This window comes from Drosophila miranda, assembly GCF_003369915.1.
Source record: "Drosophila miranda strain MSH22 chromosome Y unlocalized genomic scaffold, D.miranda_PacBio2.1 Contig_Y1_pilon, whole genome shotgun sequence".
In the NCBI taxonomy this organism is placed as follows: Eukaryota; Metazoa; Arthropoda; class Insecta; order Diptera; family Drosophilidae; genus Drosophila; species Drosophila miranda.
Window position 1 is genome coordinate 39,592,237 of NW_022881603.1, and position 26,934 is coordinate 39,619,170.

Here is a 26,934-nt window from a genome sequence, read left to right on the forward strand (position 1 = left end):
GGCTGGAGCCAGTCCCAGTCCCTGAACTGGAGCCCGAGCCAGACCTGAAGCCAGAGGAACTGCAGCCATGCATTGGCAACAACATTAAACGTGTTTACACCATGTTCGACCAGTTGATATGCCAACTGCTCTGACTCTCATACTAGCAGGCGCCCCAACGAATGCGTGCCCATGCATGAACAGCTCTTGGACAATGAACACATGCCATGCCAGAGCGTTCTCCTTGGCTCCTATGCTCCTCCGCGTCTCCGCTCGGATATTGTCCTGCTTTTTGTTTACCGTTTTTAGTGGGGTTTCTCAAGTGAGTTTACTAGAAAAAACCAGCCCCCACTCTGAGGCAGAATCAGTGCATTCTAGTACTTTCAGGTGCCGGTGGCGCTGTCATAATACAATGGGAAAGGTGGCGCACAGTACGGTTACAGTCGCCGTTGTGGCATTGTTGTGTGTGCTGCGCTCGCTGACTGCGAATTAGCCATGCCCCCTGGCCTTTCCTGGCCGGCCCCGGCCCCAGTACAAAAAGGACTGCACGTATGCGTGTGTCCCATGCAATGCCATGCAGTGTCGTGTTTCCTTGTGTTAAATAAGTTTGGGCACGTTACCTTTTCTGCGAGCATGCCATGGCCCTTTCTCTGTCATTTCAGCTCTGCCTCTTGGCCAGCCCTCGGGGTAAATTTAGCTTGATGGAAAAGAGAATTGCTCATCTTTGCCCACTGCAAGAACATTGATTATGGGGATTACTATCAGTCAGAGCACACACTGCTTCAAAATACATTTGATATATTTACGATTCATTAATATTTCATTGCATTTTCCGGCATAAAAGCTTCCTTTTGCATTGTTTAAGTCAAGTTTTTCACACACTCCACTTACTTTGTTGCAGTTGGAGCTTATAGTAAGTTATACCATTTCAATTGTCGCACCGACGAGTCGTCAGTATAGCCGCAGGAATCAAAGTCCAAATATTACGCTCATTTATTGACCAAGCTAATGGCAAACACAAGCGAGAAGTCAAATGAAATTGGTATAAACGATAGACATCGTGTGTTTCCCTGCTCCCTATTCCACTCACCTCTTCTCTTGACACACAGTCAGCTTCATTTGTTTGTCCAGGAATCTGTGTGGATGGGGGATGGGATGGGATGACGATGTCCCACGGGGTGTGTTCTTGGCGCTGCCCCAAGTCGTGGCCCAGGCGTTAAAGTCGCCCGCTATCAGGACCGGCGATTTGCCTCGTGCGTCGTTAGCGATGTTGCTGATGATCGCCTCATACTCCTGCTGCGTGAACCTTGGTGCTATGTAGCAGCTGTAGACAAAAGTCCCGCTGTGCTTAGCTCTCACATATCCCACTCTGGATGCTCTGTGGGTAAGCTGGCCTAGTTGTGGGCCACAGCTCCAGATTGCTGCTCCTCCGTCTGAGCTTTGCTGCCAGACTCCTTCGTGTTTTTTGCCGTACGGCTCGCTGAGTAGCGACTGTTTGCGCCAACAGATCCTGAGCAGCTCGGCAGTGGTTTAGGTTGAGCTGCAGGAGCTTAACCATCAACCAGTTTGGCTAGTGCCTTCTTATACTCAGGGCAGCTGCGGCTGAGGGCCGAGTGGGCTGCTGAGCGGACGTCTCCTGGCTTGCCATCGCATAGTATGCACATTGGCGGGTTGTTGCACTGGTTGTGCTTGTGCCCCTCCCCACCACATTTGTAGCATGCATTGCTTGACACAGGCCGCTTGGATCTGCACCTGGCTGCAGTTTGTCCATACATGTCCATGTCCATGTCATGTCCATGCACTTGAAGCAGCGGGTTGGCGCAATCCGTTGCCGCACGCGGCAGACAACCCAGCCGATCCGAACTTTTCCGAGCTCCAGGAGCTTCTTTGCGAGTGCGGGCTGAAGGTTTAACGTAGCTACCTGTGTTGCGCCATGTGCTTTCCGCATGTACGGCACTGCTCCTTGTGGTAAGTCGCCGTCGATCGCTGCAGCTATGGCCTCACATACCTCGTCGCCTGTCGTGAGCTCGTCTATGTTGAGTACCTCAACCGCGACTGTGATGATGACTCCGGTCCAGCGGGCTTTAGTTTCGGTTTTTACGTTAAATTGTCAGGTAATGTATGACTAAAAAAAAAACAAGTGCTCGACTTCAAAGCATTTATTGGACTGGTCGCAGCCAGAGATAGCAAAACTCCCCGACTCCACCGTCGAGCCGATCTTGAATGCGCAGAGAGCAGTACAAGAGCGCGGCGTGTGAGAGCAAAAGCTCTGCTCACAACATCGCACACGCTACGATAGGGTAATTACGATCGTCTGCTGCAACATTCCGGCCCCGTTGAAGACCTCCGGTGCTTCAACCGTCTATTGGCAGTTTTGCCAATTTGTGTATGGGGCGTTTAATTACGCCCGCGGGTGTTCGCACCTCGGCGACGCGCACTCTCCCATCTTCTCCCTTGATTGCGGCCACCACTCGTCCTGTGGTCCAATTCTGTAGCGGTGTGTTGTCCTCGTGGACGAGCACTAGACAGCCAATGTCCAAGTCTGGCCCTTTGGTAGCCCACTGGTGACGCTTCTGCAGGCTGACCAGGTAGTCCTTGGACCAGCCCTGCCAAAACTGCTGCTTGAGCGCTGACAGCATTCGCCACCGCTTCAAGTACGCGAAGCTTCCCCTGCTGCATCTGTCGTCGTGATCTGATTCGGGCGGCAGCGAAAGAAGCGGCTGCCCGATCAGCAGGTGCCCTGGCGTTAGCGCTTCTCCATCGCTGGGATCGTTGCCTGGGGACGCGATTGGCCGGGAGTTGAGGAGAGCCTCTACCTCTACCAGGTGGGTGCACAGCTCGTCCGCGGTGAGCTTGGCGTTGCCCACTCCGCGTACCAACCTCTGCTTGGCTGATTTGACGGCTGCCTCCCACAATCCGCCGAAGTGTGGTGCTCTCGGTGGTATGAAACACCACTCGACGCCTTGGCGCGCTGCGTACGCCATGAGCCGGTCCTGGTCCCTCTGGTACGCTTGATGCAGCTCGTTCAGCACCTTGCTCGCGCCCACGAAGTTGGTGGCGTTGTCGCTGTACACCTTCTCCGGAAGGCCTCTTCTCCTGATGAACCTTTTAAAAACAGATAAAACGAGGTGGAACGTTGTGAGTTGCTGCGTACACCGCAACTCTACAGTTATACCCGATACTAAGTCAGTATGGCTCTCCTGCGGCAGACGCCGCTAATATTGAACCACACGACAAAGAGTGCAAATTGATTTATTCCTTTTGGCTATAAAAATGATCCGATCTGATCCAGATTCAGCAGTCTGATAGATATGGTCATTATCTATGATTCTGCATTTTTAGTTTTCACGAATCTGCAATATTGTGGATGCAACAGATTTTCGTCCTTTGTGGGGGCGGAAGGGGATGAGGCGAAATTCTGAGATATACGTTTTATAGTGAGATCTAACAGAAGTGCGGATACCAAATTTGGTTACTCTAGCCTTAATAGTCTCTGAGATTTGTGGCGAAATTTGGACACGAAACGGTGAAGGTCCGATATCACAGGAGTGTGGATACCAAATTTGGTTGCTCTGGCTCTTATAGGTTCTGAGATCCTTGAACTCAATTTTTGCAATTGGCAAAACCGACCATGAAACCTGTGTGTTAGAGAGAGACAGAGCGAGAAAGAATGAAATTGTTTTCTTGATTCTGGCTATAATCATTATACGATCTGGTTCAGATTTTGCACTGTAGAAGATATGGTCATCCTCACCGATTCTGCGTTTTTGGTTTTATCGTATCTTTAAAAATGTGGATGCCACAGATTTTCGTCCTTTGTGGGGGCGGAAGTGGGCGGGGCGAAGTTTTGAAATATTTTTGTAGCAGTGACATATCACAGAAGTCTGGATCCAAAACATCGTTGCTCTAGCTCTTATAGTCTTTGAGCACTAGGCGCTGAAGGGGACGGACGGACGGACGGACGGACGGACGGACGGACGCTTCACCTGATGCGTCTGCGAATCCGTGAATCTGAACGCTTTTATGCGTGGGAAGGCCAATGTAGCGAGGTATGGTTATCTTGTCTAATTCAAACAAATTTTGCTTGAATTGGTTCCAACTCGTGTGCAAACTCGTGGGAACCGACTCGTCCCAATCCAACTTTTGCCGCCACAATTGCTGCAGCAATATTTTTGCCCTCGTTATTAAGGGACATAATAACCCTAATGGGTCGAACAATCGGGACGCAACTGACAAAATGTTTCGCTTTGTAGGGGTCAATGAATCAAATGAGTCATCTAAATGATAATGGAACAAATCATTTTGCGGATTCCATCTAATTCCGAGCGTTTTAACAGACGACGAAGGATCAAACTGCAGCGATTTCTCCTTGCCACTATCGGACAGCAGCTGGGGATGATTTGACGCCCACTTGGCCAACTTAAAACCCCGGATTCTAAGACCTCACACACTTCCAGCCGAATACGTTCTAAATCTTCCAGACTGTTTGCTCCAGTAAGCATATCATCGACGTAAAAGTCACTTTTTATGACTTGTGATGCAATAGGATGGGACTCAGCATAAACGTCTGCCAATTCAACGAGACAGCGGATGGCCAGAAATGGAGCTGAGGCTGTCCCATAAGTAACCGTATTCAGGCGATACGTTTGAACATCTACATTTGCCTTATCCCTCCACAGAATCAATTGGAAATTTCGGTCTTCTTCGGCGACCTGAACTTGCCTATACATTTTGGAGATGTCAGCTGTGAGCGCAAAACGATTTAATCGAAATCGGGCAAGAGTTGCGTAAAGCTCCCTCTGAATAGTTGCACCCACCATCAAAGTCTCATTTAATGAGATTGAAGTCGATGTTTTGCTCGATGCATCGAAAACGACGCGTAGCTTGGTGGTTTTACTATCAGGTCTCAGGACACATTGATGTGGAATGTAGTAATGGCGTCCTGGAGGAGTGTCTGGAAGCAATGACATGTGGCCAAGGATGAGATACTCTTTCATAAACTCCATATACAGATCATGCAAATACTGATCTCGTGCAAGTCTGCGTTCTAGGGATAGAAAGCGGCGTTTTGCCGTCTCGAACGAGAAACCCAACACGTTGGGATTTATTTTAAATGGCAGCCCCACTTCAAAACGACCCGATTCGAGCCTGCGTAAAGTCTGCTTAAAGTTTTGTTCCCAAGCCAGTTGTTCAGCTGTATATACAGCCTTCGACTTCTCTGGGACCTCTTCCAATTCCCAAAAGCGCTCCACCAGAGAGTCGAGAGAACAATGATCGCTACCAACAGCGATATTGCATACAGCATCCTGTGCTGATGTCTTATATTTTCCTGATACAATCCATCCCAACAATGTTTTCTGGATTGTTGGATGTTCGGAACTTGCCTTTAATTGGCCTACACACATTAACACAAAAAAGGTTTCTGCCCCTATCAATAAGTCAACCTTAGCAGGCTTGTAAAACTGCGGGTCTGCCATCTGCAGGTTTGCTGGTATCTTCCATTGGGCGAAATTGACAACATGATCGGGTTGGTATGTGGAAATCGACCTTAACACCCAAAAATCGGAATCAAAGTTGTGATCGTTGATACGAGATTGGACAGAAGTATGAATCTTGTGCTTTATGACGGACGAGTTTTTTCCAACAGTTGTGATATTAAGGCACGACTCATCACGGCGCAATCGTAAGCGCTGGGCTAGATCCTCGGATATAAAATTAATTTGGGAGCCGGAATCTAGAAGTGCCCGTGCATACTGAAATTGTCCGGACCGATCTTGCACCTTTACAACAGCGGTAGCAAGAATAACCTGGTCAGCACTAGCAACGTGACTAGAATAAGCTGTCTGAGGCTCAGACGATGACGAATGTTCTACTGGCACAGAACTAGGCCCATTTTGCTGTGGCTCAACCCCGTAGCGATGAAGCAGAGTGTTATGGGGCTTAGAGCACACTCGACATTTTGCTGTCTTGCACCTCGTCACTGTATGACCTGGCTTCAAACAATTTATGCACAGTCGGAGTTGCTTGGTGATATCGAACCGTTGAAGAACAGGAAGAGCACTAAACGATTGACAATTGCTTATGGCATGATTCCCCGCGTGGCAATAGCTACATTTCGAATCAGCTCGCCTATCCGTCTTAGCACATGAAAATTACGATTTAGTGGGTCCTTTACTTGTCTCTTGTTTAGTTTTATCCTTATTCCGTGTTGACTCTTCGGCAGCTAGATGCTGATAGCGCCGATTCAGCTGGGCTGCGCACTCGGACCAAGACGGTAGTTTATCGTAATTCAGTTGCTCTTCGAACCGAGACTTCGTTGTGGGATCTACTTTAGACAGCGCTATGTGAATTAGCATCGCGCTATTTATGTCTTTTTCACTTCCTAACGACTGCAGAGAAGAATATATGGCTGACACCGTGTCAATGAGGGACCTAAGGCATGAAGCAGAAGCTTTTGTTGTGCTGGGAATGTCAAACAACTGCGAAACAGTATCAGAAAAGATCAAATATTTTTTGTCGTAAACCTCCTTCAAACTATCAAGAGCCTTCTCATAATTTTCTGCAGAGATCTGAAACGCCTTCACTGTTCCCAATGCATCGTCAACGAGACACGACAGTAAGTGGTTGAATTTTTCCACATTTGATAATATTGGGTCGTTATGCACCAAACTCTCGAAAAGGCTTATAAAGTTTTTAAATTCAGAATGTTTTCCACTAAACTTGGGGAGATTCATTTTAGGCAGATGTGATGAATGACGCTGGCTACTCCTATCCCTCCTCTGTATTCGCTGAGTTTCGGGTTCTTTAAGTGCAGACATGTACAGAGCCTTTGTGGTAACACACATATCCTCGACCGATGCTCGTAGATCGTTGTTGGGATTTAAACTCAAACAGCTCGAGTCTGCATTTAATTTGAAGAGAGTCGAACGAAATAGTTTTTTCTTCAAAGGCCGTTCTCACACGCCTTAGATCGCCCATCACCCTATCGTGTCTTTGCATTGCTGTTGCTAACTTTTGCAGGACTTTTGGACCCCCTCCTTCGTTTGAACCTCCTTCCCTGGTAACAATTTCCCTTTCCTTTTCACTCATTCTGGCGCTTTCTCTTACTTCAAGAGGGTCGGAAAGTAATGCACTGGGTTTAGACAATGGTTAACCAAAATACTGTAGGGTATGCAAAAAACTATGAAAGAACGCGAAATTTCCACAAAAAACTATGTATCAGCTTCAAAGGGTTAACGCAGCGAAACAAACACAAATTATGCTGCCAATGCACACAACCAAACGCAGCCAAATTATGCACAATTTGGCGCAACGATAGCGTTACCGAAGTAAAGGCAGCACCAATAAGCGGTACTTCGCAAAAGAGAATTGAAAACAGCGGCAATGACCGGAGCGTCTGATTAGCAAGTACCGTAAACCCTCATCAATTTGCACTTTTCTTCAATCCACCAATATTCCGCATATAATAAATATTTTATGTTGCTGGCTGTTCACTTTGGTTTATTTTATTACTTTGTGTTTTATTTAATTGGTATTCCAATTCAACGAGGTGCCAATGAAATTGAGATCAGTGGCCAAATAGAGAAACACAGCGCACAAAATGGTGGCTTGGTTCTAGCACTCAATTTTTTTTCGCACCAAATACCTGAGAATTCGGCATAGATTAGCCGAACACTTTCCTTTTTTGTTGAGTAAAGATGAATCCAATTTGTCGCACAAAACCAGCCAGCTAGAGCTCTATTCGCAACAGAACAAAAAAAAACCAATGACTTGTGCCGAGACAACGAAGATGCACTGTAGGTCACTGGTTTGTCGTGCGAATTTCCACGAAATGCTGGATGCCGATGTCCCTGCTCGGGCGCCAATGAAAATTCGGAAGACTTTTTCCAAAAACAAACGTGATGCTGACTCCGGTCCAGCGGGCTCTAGTTTCGGTTTTTACGTTAAATTGTCAGGTAATGTATGACTAAAAAAAAACAAGTGCTCGACTTCAAAGCATTTATTGGACTGGTCGCAGCCAGAGATAGCAAAACTCCCCGACTCCACATTCGAGCCGATCTTGAATGCGCAGAGAGCAGTACAAGAGCGCGGCGAGTGAGAGCAAAAGCTCTGCTCACAACATCGCACACGCTACGATAGGGTAATTACGATCGTCTGCTGCAACAGCTGCCTTGTCCCCAAGCGCTGCCTGGATGGCCATCTGTAGCTCCTGGGTGGCGGGGTCTGAGGATTGTTGCATCCTTAGAAGCAGCTCGCCCGAGGCTGTCTTCCTGATGCCCTGAACCTTGTTTTTGAGGTTCTGGAGCGTTGGTGCTGCCTTCACCAGTTTGAGGATGTCGGCGTATGATGCCTCCTCGGTGCATTTGACCAGAACTGCGTCTAGTCGGCCTGTCTGCTTGCGTTTCGCCCGCCTGCCTCTCACCTCACTCCACTTCTGTGTAGGGTTGGTGTCTTCCGCCTTGCCGCACTGCATCTTGGTTTCCTCTTGTCGAGTGGCGTCAGCTTGGTGGACTTGCCGGGGCCTTCCGCGCGCGCTCTTCTCCTCAGTTCGGGGTGTTGCCTCGCTCTTGTGGGCTCCTGATGCCGTTTGCGCCGCCTTAGTCGCACTGGGCTTGGTCATCCTGGGTAGGGGGCCAGTGTGGGCCTGCAGTGTGATCATGGCACTGGCATCCTCCTGGCGCTGCCCTTTTATCCTCTGGGGCCTGCAGATGGGATTTGACTTCCACTTGCAACTCCTTCATGCGTGCTACCATCTTCTTGATGGCCATGTTGATCGACCTCTGGCCCTTCTCGTTCATCTGGTAGAGTAGGTCGTCCAGAATTGCGCCAATCTCGTCTATGTCCTGTAAGCGGTTCCTGCTTCGCTTGGGGGGGGGTTTTTCTCCCACTACTCGATGGTGTAGGGGGGTCCCTCGGCCTCTTCGGTGTATCAGTGTCCTTGCCGCCGTCCTGCGTGGCCCCACTGGCAAAGCTGTGCAACGAGCTCTGCTTCATTGGCGGTGCTAAAGCTGCTTGTGGCGGTGTTCGGGCCACCTTTGAGGCTTTTTGGAAAGGCATTGCTCCTTGGCTTGTAGCGCATTTTGCTTCGTCGGCCAAGTGCGCCACCGGCGAAGCAGGATTCGGGGGAACATCTCTCAGGGCCTCCAGGATCCGCGCCCCGGCCACGGGATTCCTCCACGCGTGTGAATTTGGGATGGAACTTATGCGTAGGTGTGTGTGCGGTTTGCAAGTGATCCCGCCTAGGAGTTAGGCAGTACCTTCCCTCAGGTGCGGTCGCTGACAGAAGCTAGCTGCTGTGGGCGCAGTTATCTTCCGCAGCGGTCTCTGTGGAGGGCTGGATGCTTTGGCACCTAGTGCCCCTTCACCACACTGCAGTCGATCAGCTGGTTAGTGGCCTGCACTATCCAGCCCTGGTAACCCAGTCGATCAGCTGCGTGGCCTGGAGTGAAGAACGGGAGAACCGGCCCAAAGGAGAGAAAGGATGAAAAAAGGTGGGAATCTCCAAGTGTTGAGTGAAAAAGCGCCGACCAAAGCACTCACGGTGGGCCCCAGCGCCCCTGCCCCCTTTGGGTGACCGTGGAAGTGCAACGCGCAGCCCGGATCAGAAGCCAGTCGGGGTGAGACTCGATCCTCCCAGGTGAGCACGCGGTGTCAGTAAGAGCTTGAGCTAATTTCGGGTATTTTTTTCTAGGTATCTTTCGCGATTTGTCTGTGTCTTGCAGAGCAGCTGTTTGGCGCGTCCGCACTAGAAAAATTCACGGTTTATAACTCTGTGTGTGTGTGCTTATTATTTTTTTTTTTTGTTTTTTTTTTTGTTGTGTGACTACAGGAAAGCTTCATGCCGACTCAGCCGAAGCCGAAGTGAGGGACTCTAACCGCTCTAAAACCAACCACACCTATCCCGGATCCCGGCGGTACTGTCGCGAGATATTACTTCGCCGGGGGGAGATGCCCGTAGGGCTCTTCTCTTAATAATCTCCTTTATCCTTTATCTCCTTGCATTGCGTGCTCTTTCTTCGCGACGCAGTTTGGTAGCCATAGTTACGGCCATGAATCTAATCGCGGCCCAGTTTCCTTCCGACTCCAGCAGGCAGCCTATGGGTCCATCGCCCTTTGCTGCTGTTATCCCACGAATCTTGCCATTGCAGGATTGTGCGCTGCCTTAAGGCACCTCTGGTGTCCTGGTCCGTAGTCCCCAGGGTTCGCTGTGCCCTGATTCCTGCGGCTTCTCTTGCCAGCAGATGGATGGGAATCATTCCTGCTACCACAAGTGCGGCGTCTTGGGATACCATTCTGAATGCGCAACACACCCTCAGGGCACACAGCCTCTGGACTGCGTTGCATTCTCGGGCATATGTTTTATGCTTCATTGCATCAACCCATATTGGTGCAGCGTACATTAGCGTTGAGCCAACTACGCTCGCTAGTAGCTTTCGCCTTGGCTGTTTCGGGCCTCCGGTGTTGGTCATGATGCGGGATAGGGCCACTGCCGTCTTTCCTGCTTTGCTGCTTGCATACGCCATGTGATGCTTGAAGCTGAGTCTGTGGTCAATCATGACCCCCAGGTACTTCAGGCTTGGACTGGAGCTAATAGTGCAGTCTCCTACTCGGATCGTGGCCGTCTCCACTACTTTCCTGCTGTTTATGAACACCGCCTCCGTTTTGTGGGTGGCTAATGAGAGATCCCTCCCTGATAGCCATGTTCTGGCTCTCTCTACCGCGTCGTTGCAAATTTCTTCCGCCGCTTCTTTCTGTTTTGCCGGTACGACTATTGCTATGTCGTCGGCAAAGCCTATCACCGTGGCGCCCATTGGCATATCCATCTTGAGGATTCCATCATACATGATGTTCCACAGCAGCGGGCCGAGGACCGATCCTTGGGGAACTCCTCCAGTGATTTGGTGCTCACGTGTCCCCTTATCCGTCTCATATATGAGCACTCGGTCTCTTAGGTAGTCCGCGATGATATTCTGCAGATACGGCGGTACTTGAAAGTTTCTCAATTCTTCTAGTATGTGATCCCAATTGGCAGAGTTGAATGCATTTTGGACATCGAGCGTTGCCACTATGTAATACTCTTTGGTCCCGTACATCCATCGGGTGCCATCGATAGCTCGCTTTGCTATCTCACATACCTCGCCGATTGCGTCCACCGTGGACCTGCCTTTGCGAAACCCGTGCTGTCTCGGTGAGAGCTGACGCGTTACTGCCTTCTCCAGCCTGGTGTGGATTATGCGCTCGAGGATCTTACCCACTGTGTCGAGCATGCAGAGTGGTCTATAGGATGATGGCTCCTCGGTCGGCTTGTTCCCCTTGGGTAAGAGGACTAGCCGCTGTCGCTTCCATGGTCTGGGGAAGGTCCCTTCGGACATGCACGCATTGAATAAATCCACGTACATTTGTGGATTGGTCTCAATAGCCGTGCGGAGAACGGCATTTGGGACCCCATCAGGTCCTGGTGCTTTGCCGTTCTTGATCCGTTGTAGAGCTTCGAGGACTTCTGCTCCCGTGGTGGCTTCTATTTCAGGTGGCGGTATTCTATCCATCACCCTCTGGGCTGCCACTTTCTCTGGAAATAAGGTTTCTACTATGTTAACCAGCAGATCTGCACACATTGGCGGCGGGGGACTGAACACTCGCAGTCTCTTCATTACCAGCCTGTATGCGTAGCCCCAAGGGTTCGCATCTGCGTCATCGCAGAGCTTTTCGAAGCATTTGCGCTTGGCATCCTTGATCTGCCTCTTCAAGCAGCGTCTGCTTTCCTTATATTCTCCTTGAAGCCTCTCGAATTCCGGGGAACCTCTCGAATGCTGGTATAGTCGTCTTTTACGCTGGCACTCCTGCCTGGCGCTACCTATTGCAGCGTTCCACCAATACGTTGGCCTGCGGTTGTTCAGGCTTCTTCTTTTCCTTAGCATGGAGGCATCACATGCTTCCAGCGTATGTATAGCCAGTTGGCTTGCTCTCTCTTCAGCCGTACCGTTGGTCTCGTAGTCCTCAAACATGGCCCGGACCATATCCGGCTCTAGCGTTTCGGTCTTATAACCGATCTGCTTGCCAATGAACGGGTTAGGTGCGCCCGCTTCCTGGATTTCACATATGAGGGCTTGGTGGTCACTCCCGGTGTATAAGCCACTAACTTCCCACGTTGTACTGCGGCTGAGGCTGCTGCTCACGAACGTAATGTCTATTATATACCCCGTTCCAGCTCTGCCGAACGTCTGCTGTGTGCCTGTGATCAGCAGTACGGCATCCAACGTCGCAAAGCATTCTAAGAGCGCCTGTCCCGTTGGATGCCGTACTGCTGAACACAGGCACACAGCAGACGTTCGGCAGAGCTGGAACGGGGTCTATAATAGACATTACGTTCGTGAGCAGCAGCCTCAGCCGCAGTACAACGTGGGAAGTTAGTGGCTTATACACCGGGAGTGTGTGTGTGTGTTTGTGTTTTTTTTTTTTTTCCATGGATACGCCACGGTGGGTGAGAATCTCTAAGAGACGCGACCGGCCCGTACCAGTCAACGAACTGGACTACCCCTTCGGGGCTTCCCAGCTAAACTCACCACCACGCACAGCTGCACACCTCATTCCCCGCGGGATCACCGCAAAGTATTACTTCGCGGGGATGGGTTGCCTACGTTAGGCACTCTCCTCTACGCGTCGCTCCCTTTCGCATCTTCTCAGATCGCTCTGGATGGCTATTAGGGTGTTGCTAACGCGCTGCCAGTTCTCGTCGGACTCCGTCATGAACGCCATTAGCTCCTCTGGTCGTGGGAAATACTCTGCACTTGAGCGGTACCTCGTGCAGTGGTAGATCACATGCTCCGGATCCTCGCTCTCATTCGAACACTCAGGACACTCGGGAGTATCCTCGTGTTTGAACCTATGCAGATACTTCCTCCGTGACCCGTCAGGAATTGGGTGAGGTGGTAGTTCATCTCTCCGCTTCTCCGCCCTATCCATGACTCAATGTCCGGGATTAGTCTATGGGTCCACCGTCCATTTGTGGCCGTGTCCCATCTTGCCTGCCATTTTTCTATCGACGCCCGCCTTTCCGACGCACGGATGGTCTCTAGCGATGCATTAGTTCGCATCCCTGCGCGCGCTTCATATACATGCGTCATCTCGAGCGCTAGTATATCCACCGGTATCATGGCCGCGAGGACCAGGGCTGCGTTATCCGACACCGTCCTATATCCAGACACTACTCGAAGAGCGCAGAGCCGATATGGCACTGACATCTTTCTTCTTAGACTCATGTTGCCGGATAGGGTTGAAGACCACACCGGCGCAGCGTACAGTAGGATCGAGGCCACTACTCTCGCCAGGAGTAAGCGTCGACCTGCCTTGGGTCCACCAATATTGGGGAGCATCCTTGCGAGTGCTGCCTGCATCCGGGAGGCTTTTTGACTCACGTACTCGATGTGGGCCCGGTAGTTCAATCGGTTATCCAGCATCACGCCTAGGTACCGGATTGACTCCTGCGACTTAATAGTCGCATTACCCACGCGAAACGTCGCGTACTCCACCTTCTTCTGACTCGTGATGAGTACAGCCTCCGTTTTGTGGCCAGCCAGGTCCAATCCCGCGTTTTCCATCCAGTTGGATACGATCCGGATTGCCTCGTTGGCCGTCGCCTCGACATCTCAGAGCTCTTTGGCTACCACGACCAGGGCGAGATCGTCAGCGAAACCGACAAGCGTGCATCCCTGCGGGAGCTGGAGTCTCAGGACGTCGTCGTACATTATGTTCCACAGTAGAGGTCCTAAGACTGATCCCTGTGGAACTCCGGCTGTCACCCTGTAGAGCTTTGGTCCCTCCTCCGTCTCGTACCTCAGTACCCTACCCGACAGGTAGCTGGCTATTATCCGAAGCAGGTAGGTGGGAACTCCAATTCTCCCGAGCGCCTCGTTTATCCGAGACCAGTTCGCTGAGTTAAACGCGTTACGGATATCCAGGGTCACCACCGCGCAGTACTCCTTTGTGCCAAATCTCCATCTTATTCCCTCGATCGCTCTGGATGCAATGTCGGTGACTGCCTTGATGGCGTCGACCGTTGATTTGGCCTTCCGGAATCCGTACTGGGACTCCGATAAGGCCTCCTTCTCCTGGATCACAACTTGCAGTCGGTTGTTGGCGATTCTCTCCAGGGTTTTGCCGACCGTATCCAGCAAACATATTGGGCGGTATCCTGATGGTTCCTCCGGGGACTTATTTCCTTTGGGTAAAAGTATTAGCCGCTGCACTTTCCACTGCTCTGGAAACACTCCTTCCCGTAGGCATTTGTTGAACGTGTCAACAAATACTTCTGGTCTGGTGGTTGCTCCAAGCTTCAATGCCTTGTTTGGGATGGGTTACCGTCCGGTCCTAGTGCCTTTTTATCCCCAATTCTCCTGGTAGCCGCTATCACCTCCTCAACAGAAATCTGTTGCCACAGCTCGGAGTCTTGGCTCGAGACGCTTTCCTCCCTATACGGGTGCTGTGGAAATAGGGCCTCCACGATGCTACGAAGCAGGATCGGGCAGGTCACTTCCGGTGTTGACTGGCTCCTTATCCTCTTGCTGACGACCTTATATGCCGTCCCCCAAGGGTTGACGTCAGCCTCCTCGCAAATCTGCCTGAAGCAGGCTGACTTGCTCTCCTTTATGGCACGTTTAAGGGCTCTTTTCGCTGATCGGAGTTCCTCTCCCCTGGTTTCGAACTCAGCACCGTCTTGCTCGTAGGCAGGCTTTCCTTAGCTGGTTAACCTCCGCATTCCACCAGTAACAGGGCGCTCCTCTTTTGCAAGGCTTCCTTCTTGGCATTGCCACATCTCATACCTCCTCCATGAGCTTCGCCAGTTTCTGAGCCAGGCCCTCTGCCGTTTCTCGCGCAGGGCTCCAGCTGGCGTTGCGCAGATATTCCGTGAAGGTTTCCACATCCAGGTGGTCGCCCTTCCATTTAGGTCCGGTAATTTTGGCTAGCTGTCTTTTCGTTGCTGCTCCGCATTCGAAGTGGATCGCCTGGTGGTCGCTGAACGTAAACTCCTCGCTTACTCTCCACGTAGATCCGCTATGGAGAGAGACGCTCATGAAGGTTAGGTCGATAATGGACCCTCGACCCGCCTTGAAGTAGGTTAGCTTCCTGCCATCGTTTGCGAGTATTACGTCCAAGGACGCAAATTCCTCGAGCAGACACGTGCCTCTGGCGTTGGTTTCCTTACTGCCCCACTCTACGGACCACGCATTAAAGTCTCCCGCTATTATTACGGGGGCTCTTCCGCGCGCGTCTTCCGCTATATGCGCTAGCATACTTTGGAAGCGCGCTAGGTCCCAGCTCGGCGGGGCATAGCAGCTATAGAAGGTTACCTCTCTAAGCCTCGCTCTAACAAATCCTTCGTTGGCTGCGCATATCTCCTGGGGGTGGATTTGTACGGCCCAGATGGCCGCCTTGCCGCAACTGCTGCTGGTCCAACCGCTTCCTGGTATCGCCCTGAATGGCTCGCAGATGAGCACGACTTCGGTCTTCCTCTCCCTGACTGCTTGTCTCAGGAGAGACTGAGCAGCTTCGCAATGGTTTAAGTTCAGCTGAGTTCACCTCATGCTGATCTTTTAGTCAGGGCGTTCCTAAACAGGGGGCATCTACCGCTGCCGGCCACGTGCTTCCAGTCTGCGCTCGTTCCCTTGCAGAGCATGCACTGTGGTTCCAGGCTACAGTCCTTTGCCAGGTGGTTCTCCTTTCCACATCTTCTACACAGCTTGGACCTATCTACTTTGCTACTGCACTGTCGTGCCATATGCCCAAACTCGAGACATCTGAAGCATTTGGTGACGCTGATTCGCTCACGCAGTCTGCATCTTACCCAGCCTACTTTTAGGACTCCTATTTTCAGAGCCTTTTGAGCGCTCTCCGCTGGCAGCCTGATTGTGGCCGTCTGGGTTCCGCCGTATGCCTTTCTCAGCTGGATGTCATCCGCAGACAGCTCCGCCAATTCCACCTGGCTTCTCAGAGCTTCGCATATATCCTCCGTGGTGGTTATTTCGTCCAGGTCCTTGCACTCTACGGTCACCCGGTGCGACAGGCTACGGACTTCTGCGTGCTCCTTCAGCGTATTGGCTACCAGGCTTTTAAACGTCTCCGTCTCCTCTCCCGACTTGTTGAGCTGTAGCAGTAGCTCTCCTTTTTGGGTCCTCCTGATCCTGGCGACCGCATCACCGAGTCCACGCAGGGTTTCGTCCGTCCTAACCTTGCGCAGTATCTCTGCATAGGTCTTTTCACCTTTGGTGGCAATGACGATGGCGTCTGGTCGCGTCTTGTCCGCGAGCGCTCCAGTCGGCTTTTGCGGCCTCTTCCTTCTGCGCCGGTTGGTTACCGTCAGAAATGGGGTCTCCTCCGGCTCCTTTCTCTCCCTTTCAGCGTGGGCGTCCTTTTCAACTGCTACTCCTGGTGTGGTCTGGACCTCGACCGCTGCCTTGGTCCTCTTTGTTCGGGGTGTTGGTGCACCTGCAGCCTGTTTCCTCTTAGGCTCCGGGAGAGGTCTGAAAATCGGTGACGTCTGAGAGGACTGGTGGGTCCTGATCACCGCCTTAGCTCCTTCGTCGTGCAGCTGGATAGCAACCAGCTCATACAGCACCCTTACGCTCTCGATCGAGTGTTTTTTTTATTTTTTTTTTTATTCTGTATTAACTCTTAATTTTATTAAATTTTATAAGCCTGTGACTTAACTAAAGCTAGACAGGGAGCTGTATTGAGTTGGAGAGACCGGCAGGAAGTTCCGGGTCTCTGCGGGACGGCCGCAAAGCATTGCTTCGCAGGGACCATGGTTCCTCCTAGCCACTCTCGTTCCTTCGGCGCTCGCACCTACGCAGCTCCTTCATGGCGCCGGCTGCAAAGTTGCTCCAGGCCGACCATACCATGGGGTCTTCCACAATCGCCTCGATCAGGTTGTTTGGCGTGAGCTGCCCGCCGGCGGCTCGCCACAACTCCTCCCTAATAAGTGAGAAGCGCCCACATTGAAAAATGATGTGCTCAGCGTCTTCAGTGGCGTCGCCGCACCACGAGCAGTTCGGCGAGTCCTCGTGGCCGAACCTCCAAAGGTAATGGCTGAAGCAGCCGTGTCCGCTCAGAAGCTGTGTGGAATGGAAATTGACCACACCGTGTCGCCTGCCGATCCAATAACGGACATCCGAAATCAGGCGGTGTGTCCACCGTCCTTTATCAGAGCCGTCCCAGCGGCTTTTCCATGCTCTGAGGCTTCCTTCACGGGCCTGCTTGCGCGCGTCTCTCCTTGCCGCGCCGGCCCGGATGGCTTCGGCCACGGCCCTCTCCTCAAGCACCAGAAGGTCAATTGGAAGGACACCCGCCAGGACTAGGGCAGCGTCGTCGGAAATGGTCCGAAAGCCGCAGCAGATCCGGAGCGCGCAGAGGCGATGAGTGGCTTTTACGCCCCTAGCGTAGCTGGCAACTTTAATTCCATCCGCCCATACGTCTGCTGCGTAGGTCATGGCTGAGCGGACTACGCTGGTCAGCAGAATCCTCCTCTCCTGCTTCGGGCCACGGGTGTTCAGCAGTATTCGGAACAGCGCCCGACTCGTGTTTGCCGCTTTCTCCTGTACGTAGCTTAGGTGTTCACGGAAACTGAGCCTGGTGTCGATCATCACGCCCAGATACCGAATGGCTCGTTTCGACGATAGTCTCTGGTCGCCAACCCTGATGTGAGCGGTCTCCACAGTCGAACGGGTGCTCACCAATACTGCCTCGGTTTTATGAGCGGCTAGCTCTAGTCCCGCAGAGCGGAGCCAGTCTGCAATCAGCTGGATTGCGGTGTCACAATTTGCTTCGACGACGTCCAGGTGCTTGGCCACCACCGTCAGGGCGACATCATCTGCGTAGCAGGTTAGCTGACATCCGCCTGGAAGAGCTAATATCATGACTCCATCGTAGGCAATGTTCCATAATAGGGGACCCATCACTGATCCTTGGGGAACGCCTGCCGTTATGCCGTGAGTCTGCGCGCCGGCCTCCGTATTATACTCCAGCAGTCTCCCCTCGAAGTAGCTCCTTACGATTGCCTGAAGGTATTGGGGTACACCGCGCCGGTTAAGTGAGTCCAGGATGCACTCCCACTTCACCGTATTGAAGGCGTTCCTGATGTCTAGGGTGACAATCAGGCAGTATTCCTTCTTGCCGCCCTTCCATCGAGTTCCCTCCACTGCCTATGTCAACTATGGAGGCTATGTCAACTACCCTGCCTATGGCGTCCACCGTTGACCTCCCACTCCTGAAGCCGTATTGGTTTGGTGAAAGTCCCCCAGCATCCTCGACGGCGTTGTCTAGTCTTCTACGGATTATCTGTTCCAGAGTCTTCCCCAGCGAGTCGATTAAGCAAATCGGTCGAAACGAGGAGGGATCGTCCGGCGGCTTTCCTGGCTTTGGCAAGACCACCAGGTGTTGCAACTTCCACTGCGGCGGAAATAGTCCTTCCCGCAGGCACTGCGTGAATGCCTTAGCAAACTCGTGCGTGTTGTATGCCATCGCCAGTTTTACCGCACGGTTGGGGATTCCATCAGGGCCTGGAGCCTTCTTGGTCTTTAAGCTTTGGGCCAGCGCGACGATTTCGTCCTCCGTGACCGGTTCGACCGAGTATGCAGGCTGGTGTGCGACGGCACTGATGGCAAGACCGTGAGCCCCGGATGGGAACAATGCCTCAACAATTGTCCGCAACTGGTCTGGGTCAGACGGCGACCCCGCGTTGCTGCCATGAATTCGCTTCATTACCGTCTTGTAGGCACGTCCCCACGGATCCTTATCGGCTGAGTCGCAAAGCTGCAGGATGGCGTTCTTTAGGGCTTTTCTAGCTCCGCAGTACTCCGCCTGTAGCCTTGGCCAGCTAGTGCCACTCCTTCTGCGAGCCCGTTGATATCGCCTTCTAGCTGACAGGCAAGTGCGTCTGGCCTCCTGGATCTCGTCATTCCACCAATAGGTCGGCGATTGCTTACCCTTGAATGGCCTCTTGCGACTCATACTGGCATCGCATGCGAGCAGTAGGGACTCCAGAAGCTGGTTGACCATCTGTTGAGCTGAGCCTCCGACCTCCATATTCCTCAGCGCCTCCAAGAACCTTGGAATCCGCATTGATTCGGGATTGTAGGCTGCTCTCCGGCTTGTCTGCGTTGCCCTGGTCAGTCTGCAACCACCTTCTCCGCCTATCGAGAACACCACTGCCTCGTGGTCGCTGGCCGTATAGTGGTTCCCCAGGCGCCAGGTGGACAGAGGGGAAAGGCTGCTAGAGGCGAATGTTAGGTCGATGACTGACCCAGAGCCACCCCTGTTGAAGGTATTCGCGGTCCCCTGATTCAACAATGCTACGTCCAACGCAGCGAAGGCCTCAAGCAGTGCGTGTCCCTTGTATATGGCGTCCGAGCTGCTGCTTCTGGAGATGTCGCTGCCCCACTCCTGGGCCCAAGCATTGAAGTCGCCAGCAATCACATTTGGTTTGTGATGCCTGGCGTCGTCGGCCAATTCGTCCATCGCCGCAGCGAAGCTATGACGGCTCAAGCTTGGGGGGAAGATAGCAGCTGTAAATCCATAAGTTCCCCAGTTTTGCCCTGACGAAATGTCGGAACTCAGCGCACACTGAGGGCCGCAGAGGAGGCTTACCGCAAGCCCATATTGCTGCTTTTCCTGAGGAGCTTTGGACCCAGAATCCATCCTCGGGGGAAATGTATGGTTCGCTAATTATTGCAACGTCCGATCTCATTTCACGCACCGACTGAGAGAGCAGATCAGTGGCAGCCTCGCAATGGTTTAGGTTTATTTGGTAAAACCTAACCATGTCCAGCGTATTGACTTGCCTTCTCTTTGGGTGCCATGGGGCACCTGTGTCTACCAGCTACGTGTGAGTGGGGCTTGCCCTTTCCGACACAAAGGAAGCATTTTGCCTCATTGTGGCAGTCGCTTATCTTGTTCTCCTCAGACCCACAGCGGAAGCACCACCCGCTTCTGTCTACAGAGCTTTTGCAATTAAGTGCAACGTGGCCGATCTCAAGGCACCTGAAGGCACTTTAACGGCAGATTTCGCTCCCGTATGCGGCAGACGGACCATGCCACTTTAACCTTACCAACGGATAGCGCCTTCGTCGCAAGGGTCGCCGGCAGGCAAATAATAGCCCGCTGGGTACCACCAAAGCCTAGGCGCAAACTCTTAATGGCGTCCACATCGAGTGTAATCCCCATTTGCTCGCTGAAGGCCTTCCTCACGTCCTCCGAGGTAGCCATCTCATCCAAGTCGAGCATCTCTAGCCTCGTCTGCTGGGTGAGTGCTCGCGCCTCCGCCTTGCCTCCTAGGACAGTGCCTATGTCCTCGCGAAGCAGCTGCGCGGTCTCCTTCGAGGCGTCTTTGAGCTCCAATAGAAGAGCACCTTTGGCTGTTCGCTTCACTCTGCTCACACTCTCGCCGAACTTCTTCATCTTCTCGCTCTGGTTGCGGGTGACGAGGTTAAGGATCTCCGCGTAAGTCATTTCCCCTTTTGGCTCGATGATAATAACATCCGGACGGGGCCTTGGCTTCCGGGCGTGCGCTCTGCTCTTCACCTTCTCCCATTCACCTTCGGTACGTGCAGCTGATTCGGTCTTCCTTGCCGGTTGTTCGTGGGACTGCAACGTGGGATGGCCACCCATATTGTTTCTCCACTTCGGCGAGCTCCTCGTCGGCTTGTCCAGCTTCCTTTTCGGCGCATCGTGTTGAGGGGAGCACTGCGTCTCCTGATCACGCCGCTCCACCCTCTCCTTCCTCTGAAACTTTGCGTCGAAGCTGTGAAGCGCGGACTTTTGCATCCTCACCACGTTCTGCGCCAACTCTTTCATCTCCTTGTTGAGATAACGGGCGTCCCTCAGCATCTTCGACAATTCCGTCGACTTTACTACCAGCGAAGCCAGGATCGCCCGCAGATCTCCGTCGGCCGTTGGTCCTGTACCGCTTTTGTCTGTGGAAGCACTGCTGAAGTCAAAGGGATTGACAGGGACTTCTGCTGGTGCAGACACAGTCAGTGCTGGCAGCACTCTAAGGGGCGCCTTAAGTGGAGTTCCGGTACCAAGGCTTAGCTGGGCCGGCTTCTCAACTGCCTGCTCCCTGGGCCAAATGCCTCGGGGCGTCTGCCACTGTGGTGGGGAACGCTGCAGGCTAGTTCTCCTCTCAAAGCCCCGCTTTTCCTCCTCCTCCATTCTTCCTGTTTGTAATTGCCAAATACTCGATTTTGAAATTTGAAATTTAAAATTTAAAATTTAAAATTTGGGGCCAGCGCGATTTTCCGGTTGGCGCTCAACTTTCAAACTGGTTGGCCCTATCTGGCAGCCCTAGGACTGTCCTACGCTGTCCGGCAACTCCGTGCTGTAAGCACCTCTGCTCGATCAGCTGATCCGTGAATATAAATCGAGGCAAGTGAAGCGGTTTGAGTGAAAGTTGTTTTTATTTTTCCTACCACCAACACGATGGATAGAGAAATGCGCCAAAACCAACGATCACCCCCCCTGGCCTATCTGCTCGTCTGCGTTTGCTCCTGCAACCAACTGGGAAGTCTCCGTCGCCAGCCACCATGCGCAGTGAGTACGGGACGCTGAAAGCCTGACTTGAACCGTCTTCTGTTTTGATTCCAGGCGTGATACGGATTTTGTTTGTAGAAAACTCGGAGCTCGCTTGCAAACACGACCGCACTTGGAAACTCAAGTGAGTGTCTGTCTGTTTGCCGGTGAAGGTGGGCGCGGAGCCGTTAAAAATCTTTAAGATGGTACAACGCACTGAGCAAAAAGAAATAGGAAATGGGAGCAGCATCTCCAGCTAGTTTATGCGTCTGACTGGCTGTCTGCAATTGAATTTGTCCCGGCCATCGGTGGATGGGTGCTTGGCCCAGTCAGATAACACTACGAAATTCCATAAAGTGTGCGCTGAAAGGGTAACGATATCAATAATAAATAGCCATGTCCAAAAACTCTGCATGCCAAAAGGCAGTGCATGGTGGCAAAAACAACGAAAAATAAAAAAATAGAGGCAGAGGGAGCAACAAACAGATACAACAGGCCCTCCGGTCAGCTATAAAATTGAGCAGCTTAAACCTAGACTATATAATAAATTGATAGCTTACTACCTTTAAGGTGGAAAGAATCGCTTTCGATGGCACCGAGAATGTGCATGGGCCATTCCCCAAAAGTGGGTAACAGCAATTGGATGAAGTTGCCGATGCTGATGCGGCTGCTCTGCTGCTGCTTCTATTCCTGCATGCAATTAAGCCAGGGACGAGGAACCACTTGCCACTTAGTGTGTCCCACAACTAGAAGCTGACCATGCAAATTACGATGCTCACACAGTTACGTAGCTGGTGCACGGACAGGGACATGGGCTGACACACACGCATCCTTGTCGCCCCTCTGTGTTTGAGTGATGCAGCGAGACGTGGCAGCCGGAGAAGAACCATCCTGGCAGCCAGGTCTAGGTCTAGGGCCATCTCTGCCAAAGTTACGTTAAATGGACTTGCGGTGCACTCGAGCAGCGCCCCCTTCACACACACACACACAGACGGAACGACGTTATCATAAGCAGGCGTTATCCAGGCTGGTGGTTCTTTTCTTCCGAGTCGGCGGTAGCAGCCACTGAGTGAAGTGACTGGCTATAACTCAAAGAGAGAGTGATCAACGGTAAGCGAGCGTACATCCACCCATACTTACCCTATGGGCGCGATGCCTACTGAGCTTTACTCTGGACTCCTGGCCCGAGCAGACCGTGTCCAAACCCAAGAAGGTCGTCAATCAGGATTTTAAAGCAATCTGCCATGGCTAAATTAATTTGGGGTTTGTCACTCAAACTCCAACTCACTCATAACACTCACGAAGCTCCCGGGGTGAGTTTCTCTCCTCCTCTCACCGGCCCAAGATGGATGGCGACGGAGTTGCCATGTCAGGCAACTGAGTTGCCTGCACCGCGCGAGTATGCGGTTGGCCGTTTTAAGGCCCGACATAATGCACCAGTTGCCCCAGCTTCTTTAGGATGAGCTCCACGTTTTTCTGTAGGTCTGATCAGAGCAACAGCTGCTGCCCAGGGCTACAAGACGGCGATAGCCTACTCATCGCAGGCGTGTCCCACCGTCAGAGGGTGCTGCTACGTAGCACGTAGAGGAAGACGAGCACCGGCAGATGGCGCTGCATCATACATCCTAGAAGTATACCACGACTTTTCGGCCCCCTCACCACGGGTCTATAGGATGTGGCAAAGTGGAACTGATGGGGATATTTAGAGGCTCACACTGCACATCGGCGCTTTCTGAGGCCATCGGGTACACAACGGGTCCCGGAGCTGTCCTCCTGCCAACCCCAGCGCTACGGCGGCGTACCCTTTAACGGGGTGCTGGATACCGAGAAGCGGCGGTATAACCCCAGCGACTATCGTCTGGATGAAATTCCCGGCCATCGCGGGATGCCCAGGATAAGCCTTTATAGTGGACCCATCGGTGCCATAGGCGCCTTGGTAGGTACTATACCGCCCGTAACACCGAGACCAGTAAGGTGTTACGTACGACCCACTGGAACCCCCCTTACGTACATTAGACTGTGGGCTGACGGCGTCGGCATTCTATGACCTGAGTAGGCAGGCTGAACCCCTGTTGAAATGGCTCATAGGTTAATGTCTCCACCGCCCCCGTCTCGTTAAAACCTTGGCAGGCCTCGTTTAACGCTTCCTGGCCGTCCCACTATGGTGGTTGCGTAGGCTTGGTTGATTCATATCCCAACTAGCACCGATCTGGCTCTGAACCCTGGTGCTCATAAGGCCCAGGGTCAACCCTCGCATGGACCTCACTCCACGGAAAGACACCCATGGGATCACCACGGTGACTACGTACTGCGGCCAGGAATAACGAACTAGAGTGGGGATTCTTTTCACATGGAAAACACCCCTCACACACCAAACACACAGATAGAGAAGATGACTGAGGACGCAGTCTTTGGTAGGCGCAACGCCCTTACCAGATCCCCACCACCGTCAGCACCTGCGAAAGCTCAGGGATCGAGCATGTTCAAGCCCGGCCCGGATGGCAAAGAGAAGGAGCGACCGCACTCTGACCCATTAGAGCTGCTAAAAAACCTGGGTACTCGGGCCAATGAGCTGGTCAAGAGGATGAACGACCAGCGGCATGTGGACAACGTGATGAAAGATTTAGCCCTGAGAGTGGTAACCCTTCAGGCCCTGGTGGTCAAGAATTTCGAGAAGCTGCACACCAGGACAATTGAGACCGCCACCACTGGTACCCAAACAGCTGCGAAGCCGCCACACACCGGCTCAAAGAGGCTGCGCGAGTCGCCTCAAATGGCTGCGGAGCCCACAAAGAGGCAGAGAGGCACAAAGCTTCAACAGGCGTCGACCCAGCTCAAACCGCCGGCGCAGTCCCAGGATGAACTAACCCCCTCGGGTACAGTGGACCATGGTGCCACCCCAGCCGCTAAGAAACAGCTCAAGTGGCAGCAGGTGGGCCCTAGGGTAAAGAAAAAAAGGGAGCCCCGTGAGCGCGAGCCAAGGCCAGACGCAATAATTATTCAACCCCAGGGCGAGCTTAGCTATAGCGACATCCTCCGTATGGTCACCAGGCGCCAGGATGGCAAGCTTCAGGAGGTAGGGGATAATGTTAACAGAATCCGGAGGACGGCAAAGGGCGAGCTGCTGCTCGAGCTCAACGGCGCGAGCAAAAGCAACACAGCTAAGCTCAAGGAGGATATCAGCGCGGCACTGGGACTGCAGACGGGCATCAGGGCGGTGTCAGAAGAACTCTGCGTGGAGGTCAGGGATCTCGACAGCCTGGTCGAGAAGGAGGACATCGCAGCAGCGATAGCTGCATCGATAGACGCCCCCAGCGTGGACACCAGCGCCATTAAAAGTCTGAGGCCATCGTTCGCTGGTACGCAACTGGCAGTTGTGTGCCTGCCGCCCGTGCAGGCAAGAGCCCTACTCATGGTGGGGAAACTTAAAGTCGGATGGACAAGCTGTAGGATCCGGGAGCGGACAGCTCAACGACGATGCTACAGGTGTCTGGAGTTTGGGCATCTAGCAATCAGGTGCAAGAGCGCGGTGGATCGCACCGGATGCTGCCTCAGATGCGGCGTGAACGGGCACAAGGCGGCAACCTGTCAAAGCGATCCGCGGTGTTTCATCTGCACCGCTAACAACAGCAATGAGACGAACCATTATGCGGGTAGCAGGAGATGTCCAGCAGCCAGGAGCGTGCCCAGCTTGCCGGCCCAATAATGAAGGTTATGCAGCTCAACCTCAACCACTGCGCTGCGGCTCAAGACCTGCTGAGCCAATCCATAAGAGAATTGGCAATTGACCTCGCCATCCTCAGCGAGCCATATCAAACTAGGGAGTCCCCTGGGTTCATCTTGGATGCCACCAAAAAGGCCGCGATATGGCTATGCGGGGCCACGCCATTGCAGCTTTCCCTCTCAAGCGCTGCTGCTGGGTTTGTGCGCGCCAAGGTCGGAGGTGTGTGGATATACAGCGTCTACCTTGCCCCAAGCCTGACGCTCTCCGAGTTCGCAGGTACTCTAGACAACCTAGCGGCTGATGCTAGAGGACGTCACCCAATAGCCATTGGAGGGGACTTCAACGCGTGGGCTGAGGAGTGGGGAAGCGTGGCGACGAATGCGAGAGGTAGAGCTCTGCTGGAGATCATTGCGCCCCTGGACATCGCGCTCCTCAACGAGGGAAACCAGCATACCTTCTCCAGAGCAGGAACAGGATCGGTCATCGACCTTACATTTGTCAGCAGCTCACTTTTTAATTCATCGGGCTGGAGCATCAGCAACATCTACACAGGGAGCGACCACAGGGCAATTATATGGGACACAGGCCAACAGACGTGTAGCGTAGAGACAGCTGCGCCCAGATGGAGATGCTATCGCGCCGAAACGCTCAATACGGCCCTGTTCATGGAGCTTATGTCCAACCTCACGTCGAATGGAAATGCTGAATGCATGGCCAACCATGTCATGGAGCATCTGGAGGCAGCATGCAATGCCACCATGGCGCAGAGGAAGCACTACGGTCGCCACCACCAACCTGTGTTCTGGTGGAACGAGGACATTGCCGCGCTACGCCGGGAATGCAACCAAGCTCGACGCCGCTACCAGCGCTCGCGCGGAAGCACTGCCTTTCCGCAATGGCAATCCACGTTCAGGGACTGCAGAAGGGCCCTCAAGGCGGCCATTAGGGATAGCAAGCGCCAGTGCTTTCTCAAGCTATGCGACTCTGCGGAGTGGTGGCAAAAGACCTGTCCGTCGTGGAAACGACCTGCAACCAAACGATAGCGCGCATTCAACAGTGGCTGGACCTGGTCGGGCTCGAACTCGCACCCCACAAAACAGAGGCAGTGCTAGTATCCAGCCGGAAGAAAGTCGAGACGGCCAACATCTCAGTGGCAGGTACCCCGGTTTCGTCTAAGCGCGCTATCAAATACCTTGGTGTCCTGGTGGACACACGTCTCTGCTTTCGGGAGCACTTGGCCTACATGGGCACGAAGGCGGCGACCACCAACGGTGCGCTCTCGAGGCTAATGCTGAACACCCGAGGACCAAAGCAATGGCGGCGACAACTGCTAACGAGTGTCACGAGATCGGTGATGCTATATGCGGCGCCAATCTGGGCAAAGGCCCTTCGAACAGCGAGCTACGCACGGGGTCTGGCAGCCACGCACCGCCTCTCTTCGATTCGGATCACCAGTGCCTTCCGAACGGTCTCGGACGAGGCAGCACACGTGATCGCGGGCATAGCACCCCTGGAATTCCTGGCGGATGAACGGTCCACATACTACCAGGAAACACATGGCAGAGGAATGGACGCGGCGGCGAAAAGGCAGGTACGCATGGCGTGCAAACAGGAGAGTCTCAGAAGGTGGCAACAGCGCTGGGACACGACCACTAAGGGGCGTTGGACCCACC

General features: G+C 52.9%; 1 protein-coding gene and 1 long non-coding RNA gene across 6 annotated transcripts; one reads left to right on the forward strand and one right to left on the reverse strand.

Annotated features, from left to right (window-relative positions):
* Positions 1-21,813: 21,813 nt before the first annotated feature.
* LOC117189779 lies at positions 21,814-23,025 on the reverse strand. Of its 5 annotated transcripts, none has more exons than XR_004473564.1 (4): positions 22,839-23,025; positions 22,678-22,785; positions 22,101-22,619; positions 21,814-21,900 (listed from the first exon to the last, which is right to left on the reverse strand). It is a non-coding gene; the product is annotated as an uncharacterized LOC117189779 (long non-coding RNA). The 5 variants fall into 5 exon arrangements; XR_004473562.1 differs by having other exon boundaries at positions 22,678-22,776; positions 22,826-23,025; XR_004473563.1 differs by having other exon boundaries at positions 22,826-23,025.
* Positions 23,026-23,882: 857 nt separating this feature from the next.
* Positions 23,883-25,345, forward strand: LOC117189778. Its single transcript, XM_033394847.1, has 2 exons — positions 23,883-24,481; positions 24,548-25,345. Exons 1-2 carry the CDS (start codon positions 23,888-23,890, stop codon positions 25,241-25,243), a joined length of 1,290 nt encoding a protein of 429 aa, XP_033250738.1. The 5' UTR covers positions 23,883-23,887; the 3' UTR covers positions 25,244-25,345.
* Positions 25,346-26,934: the final 1,589 nt, after the last annotated feature.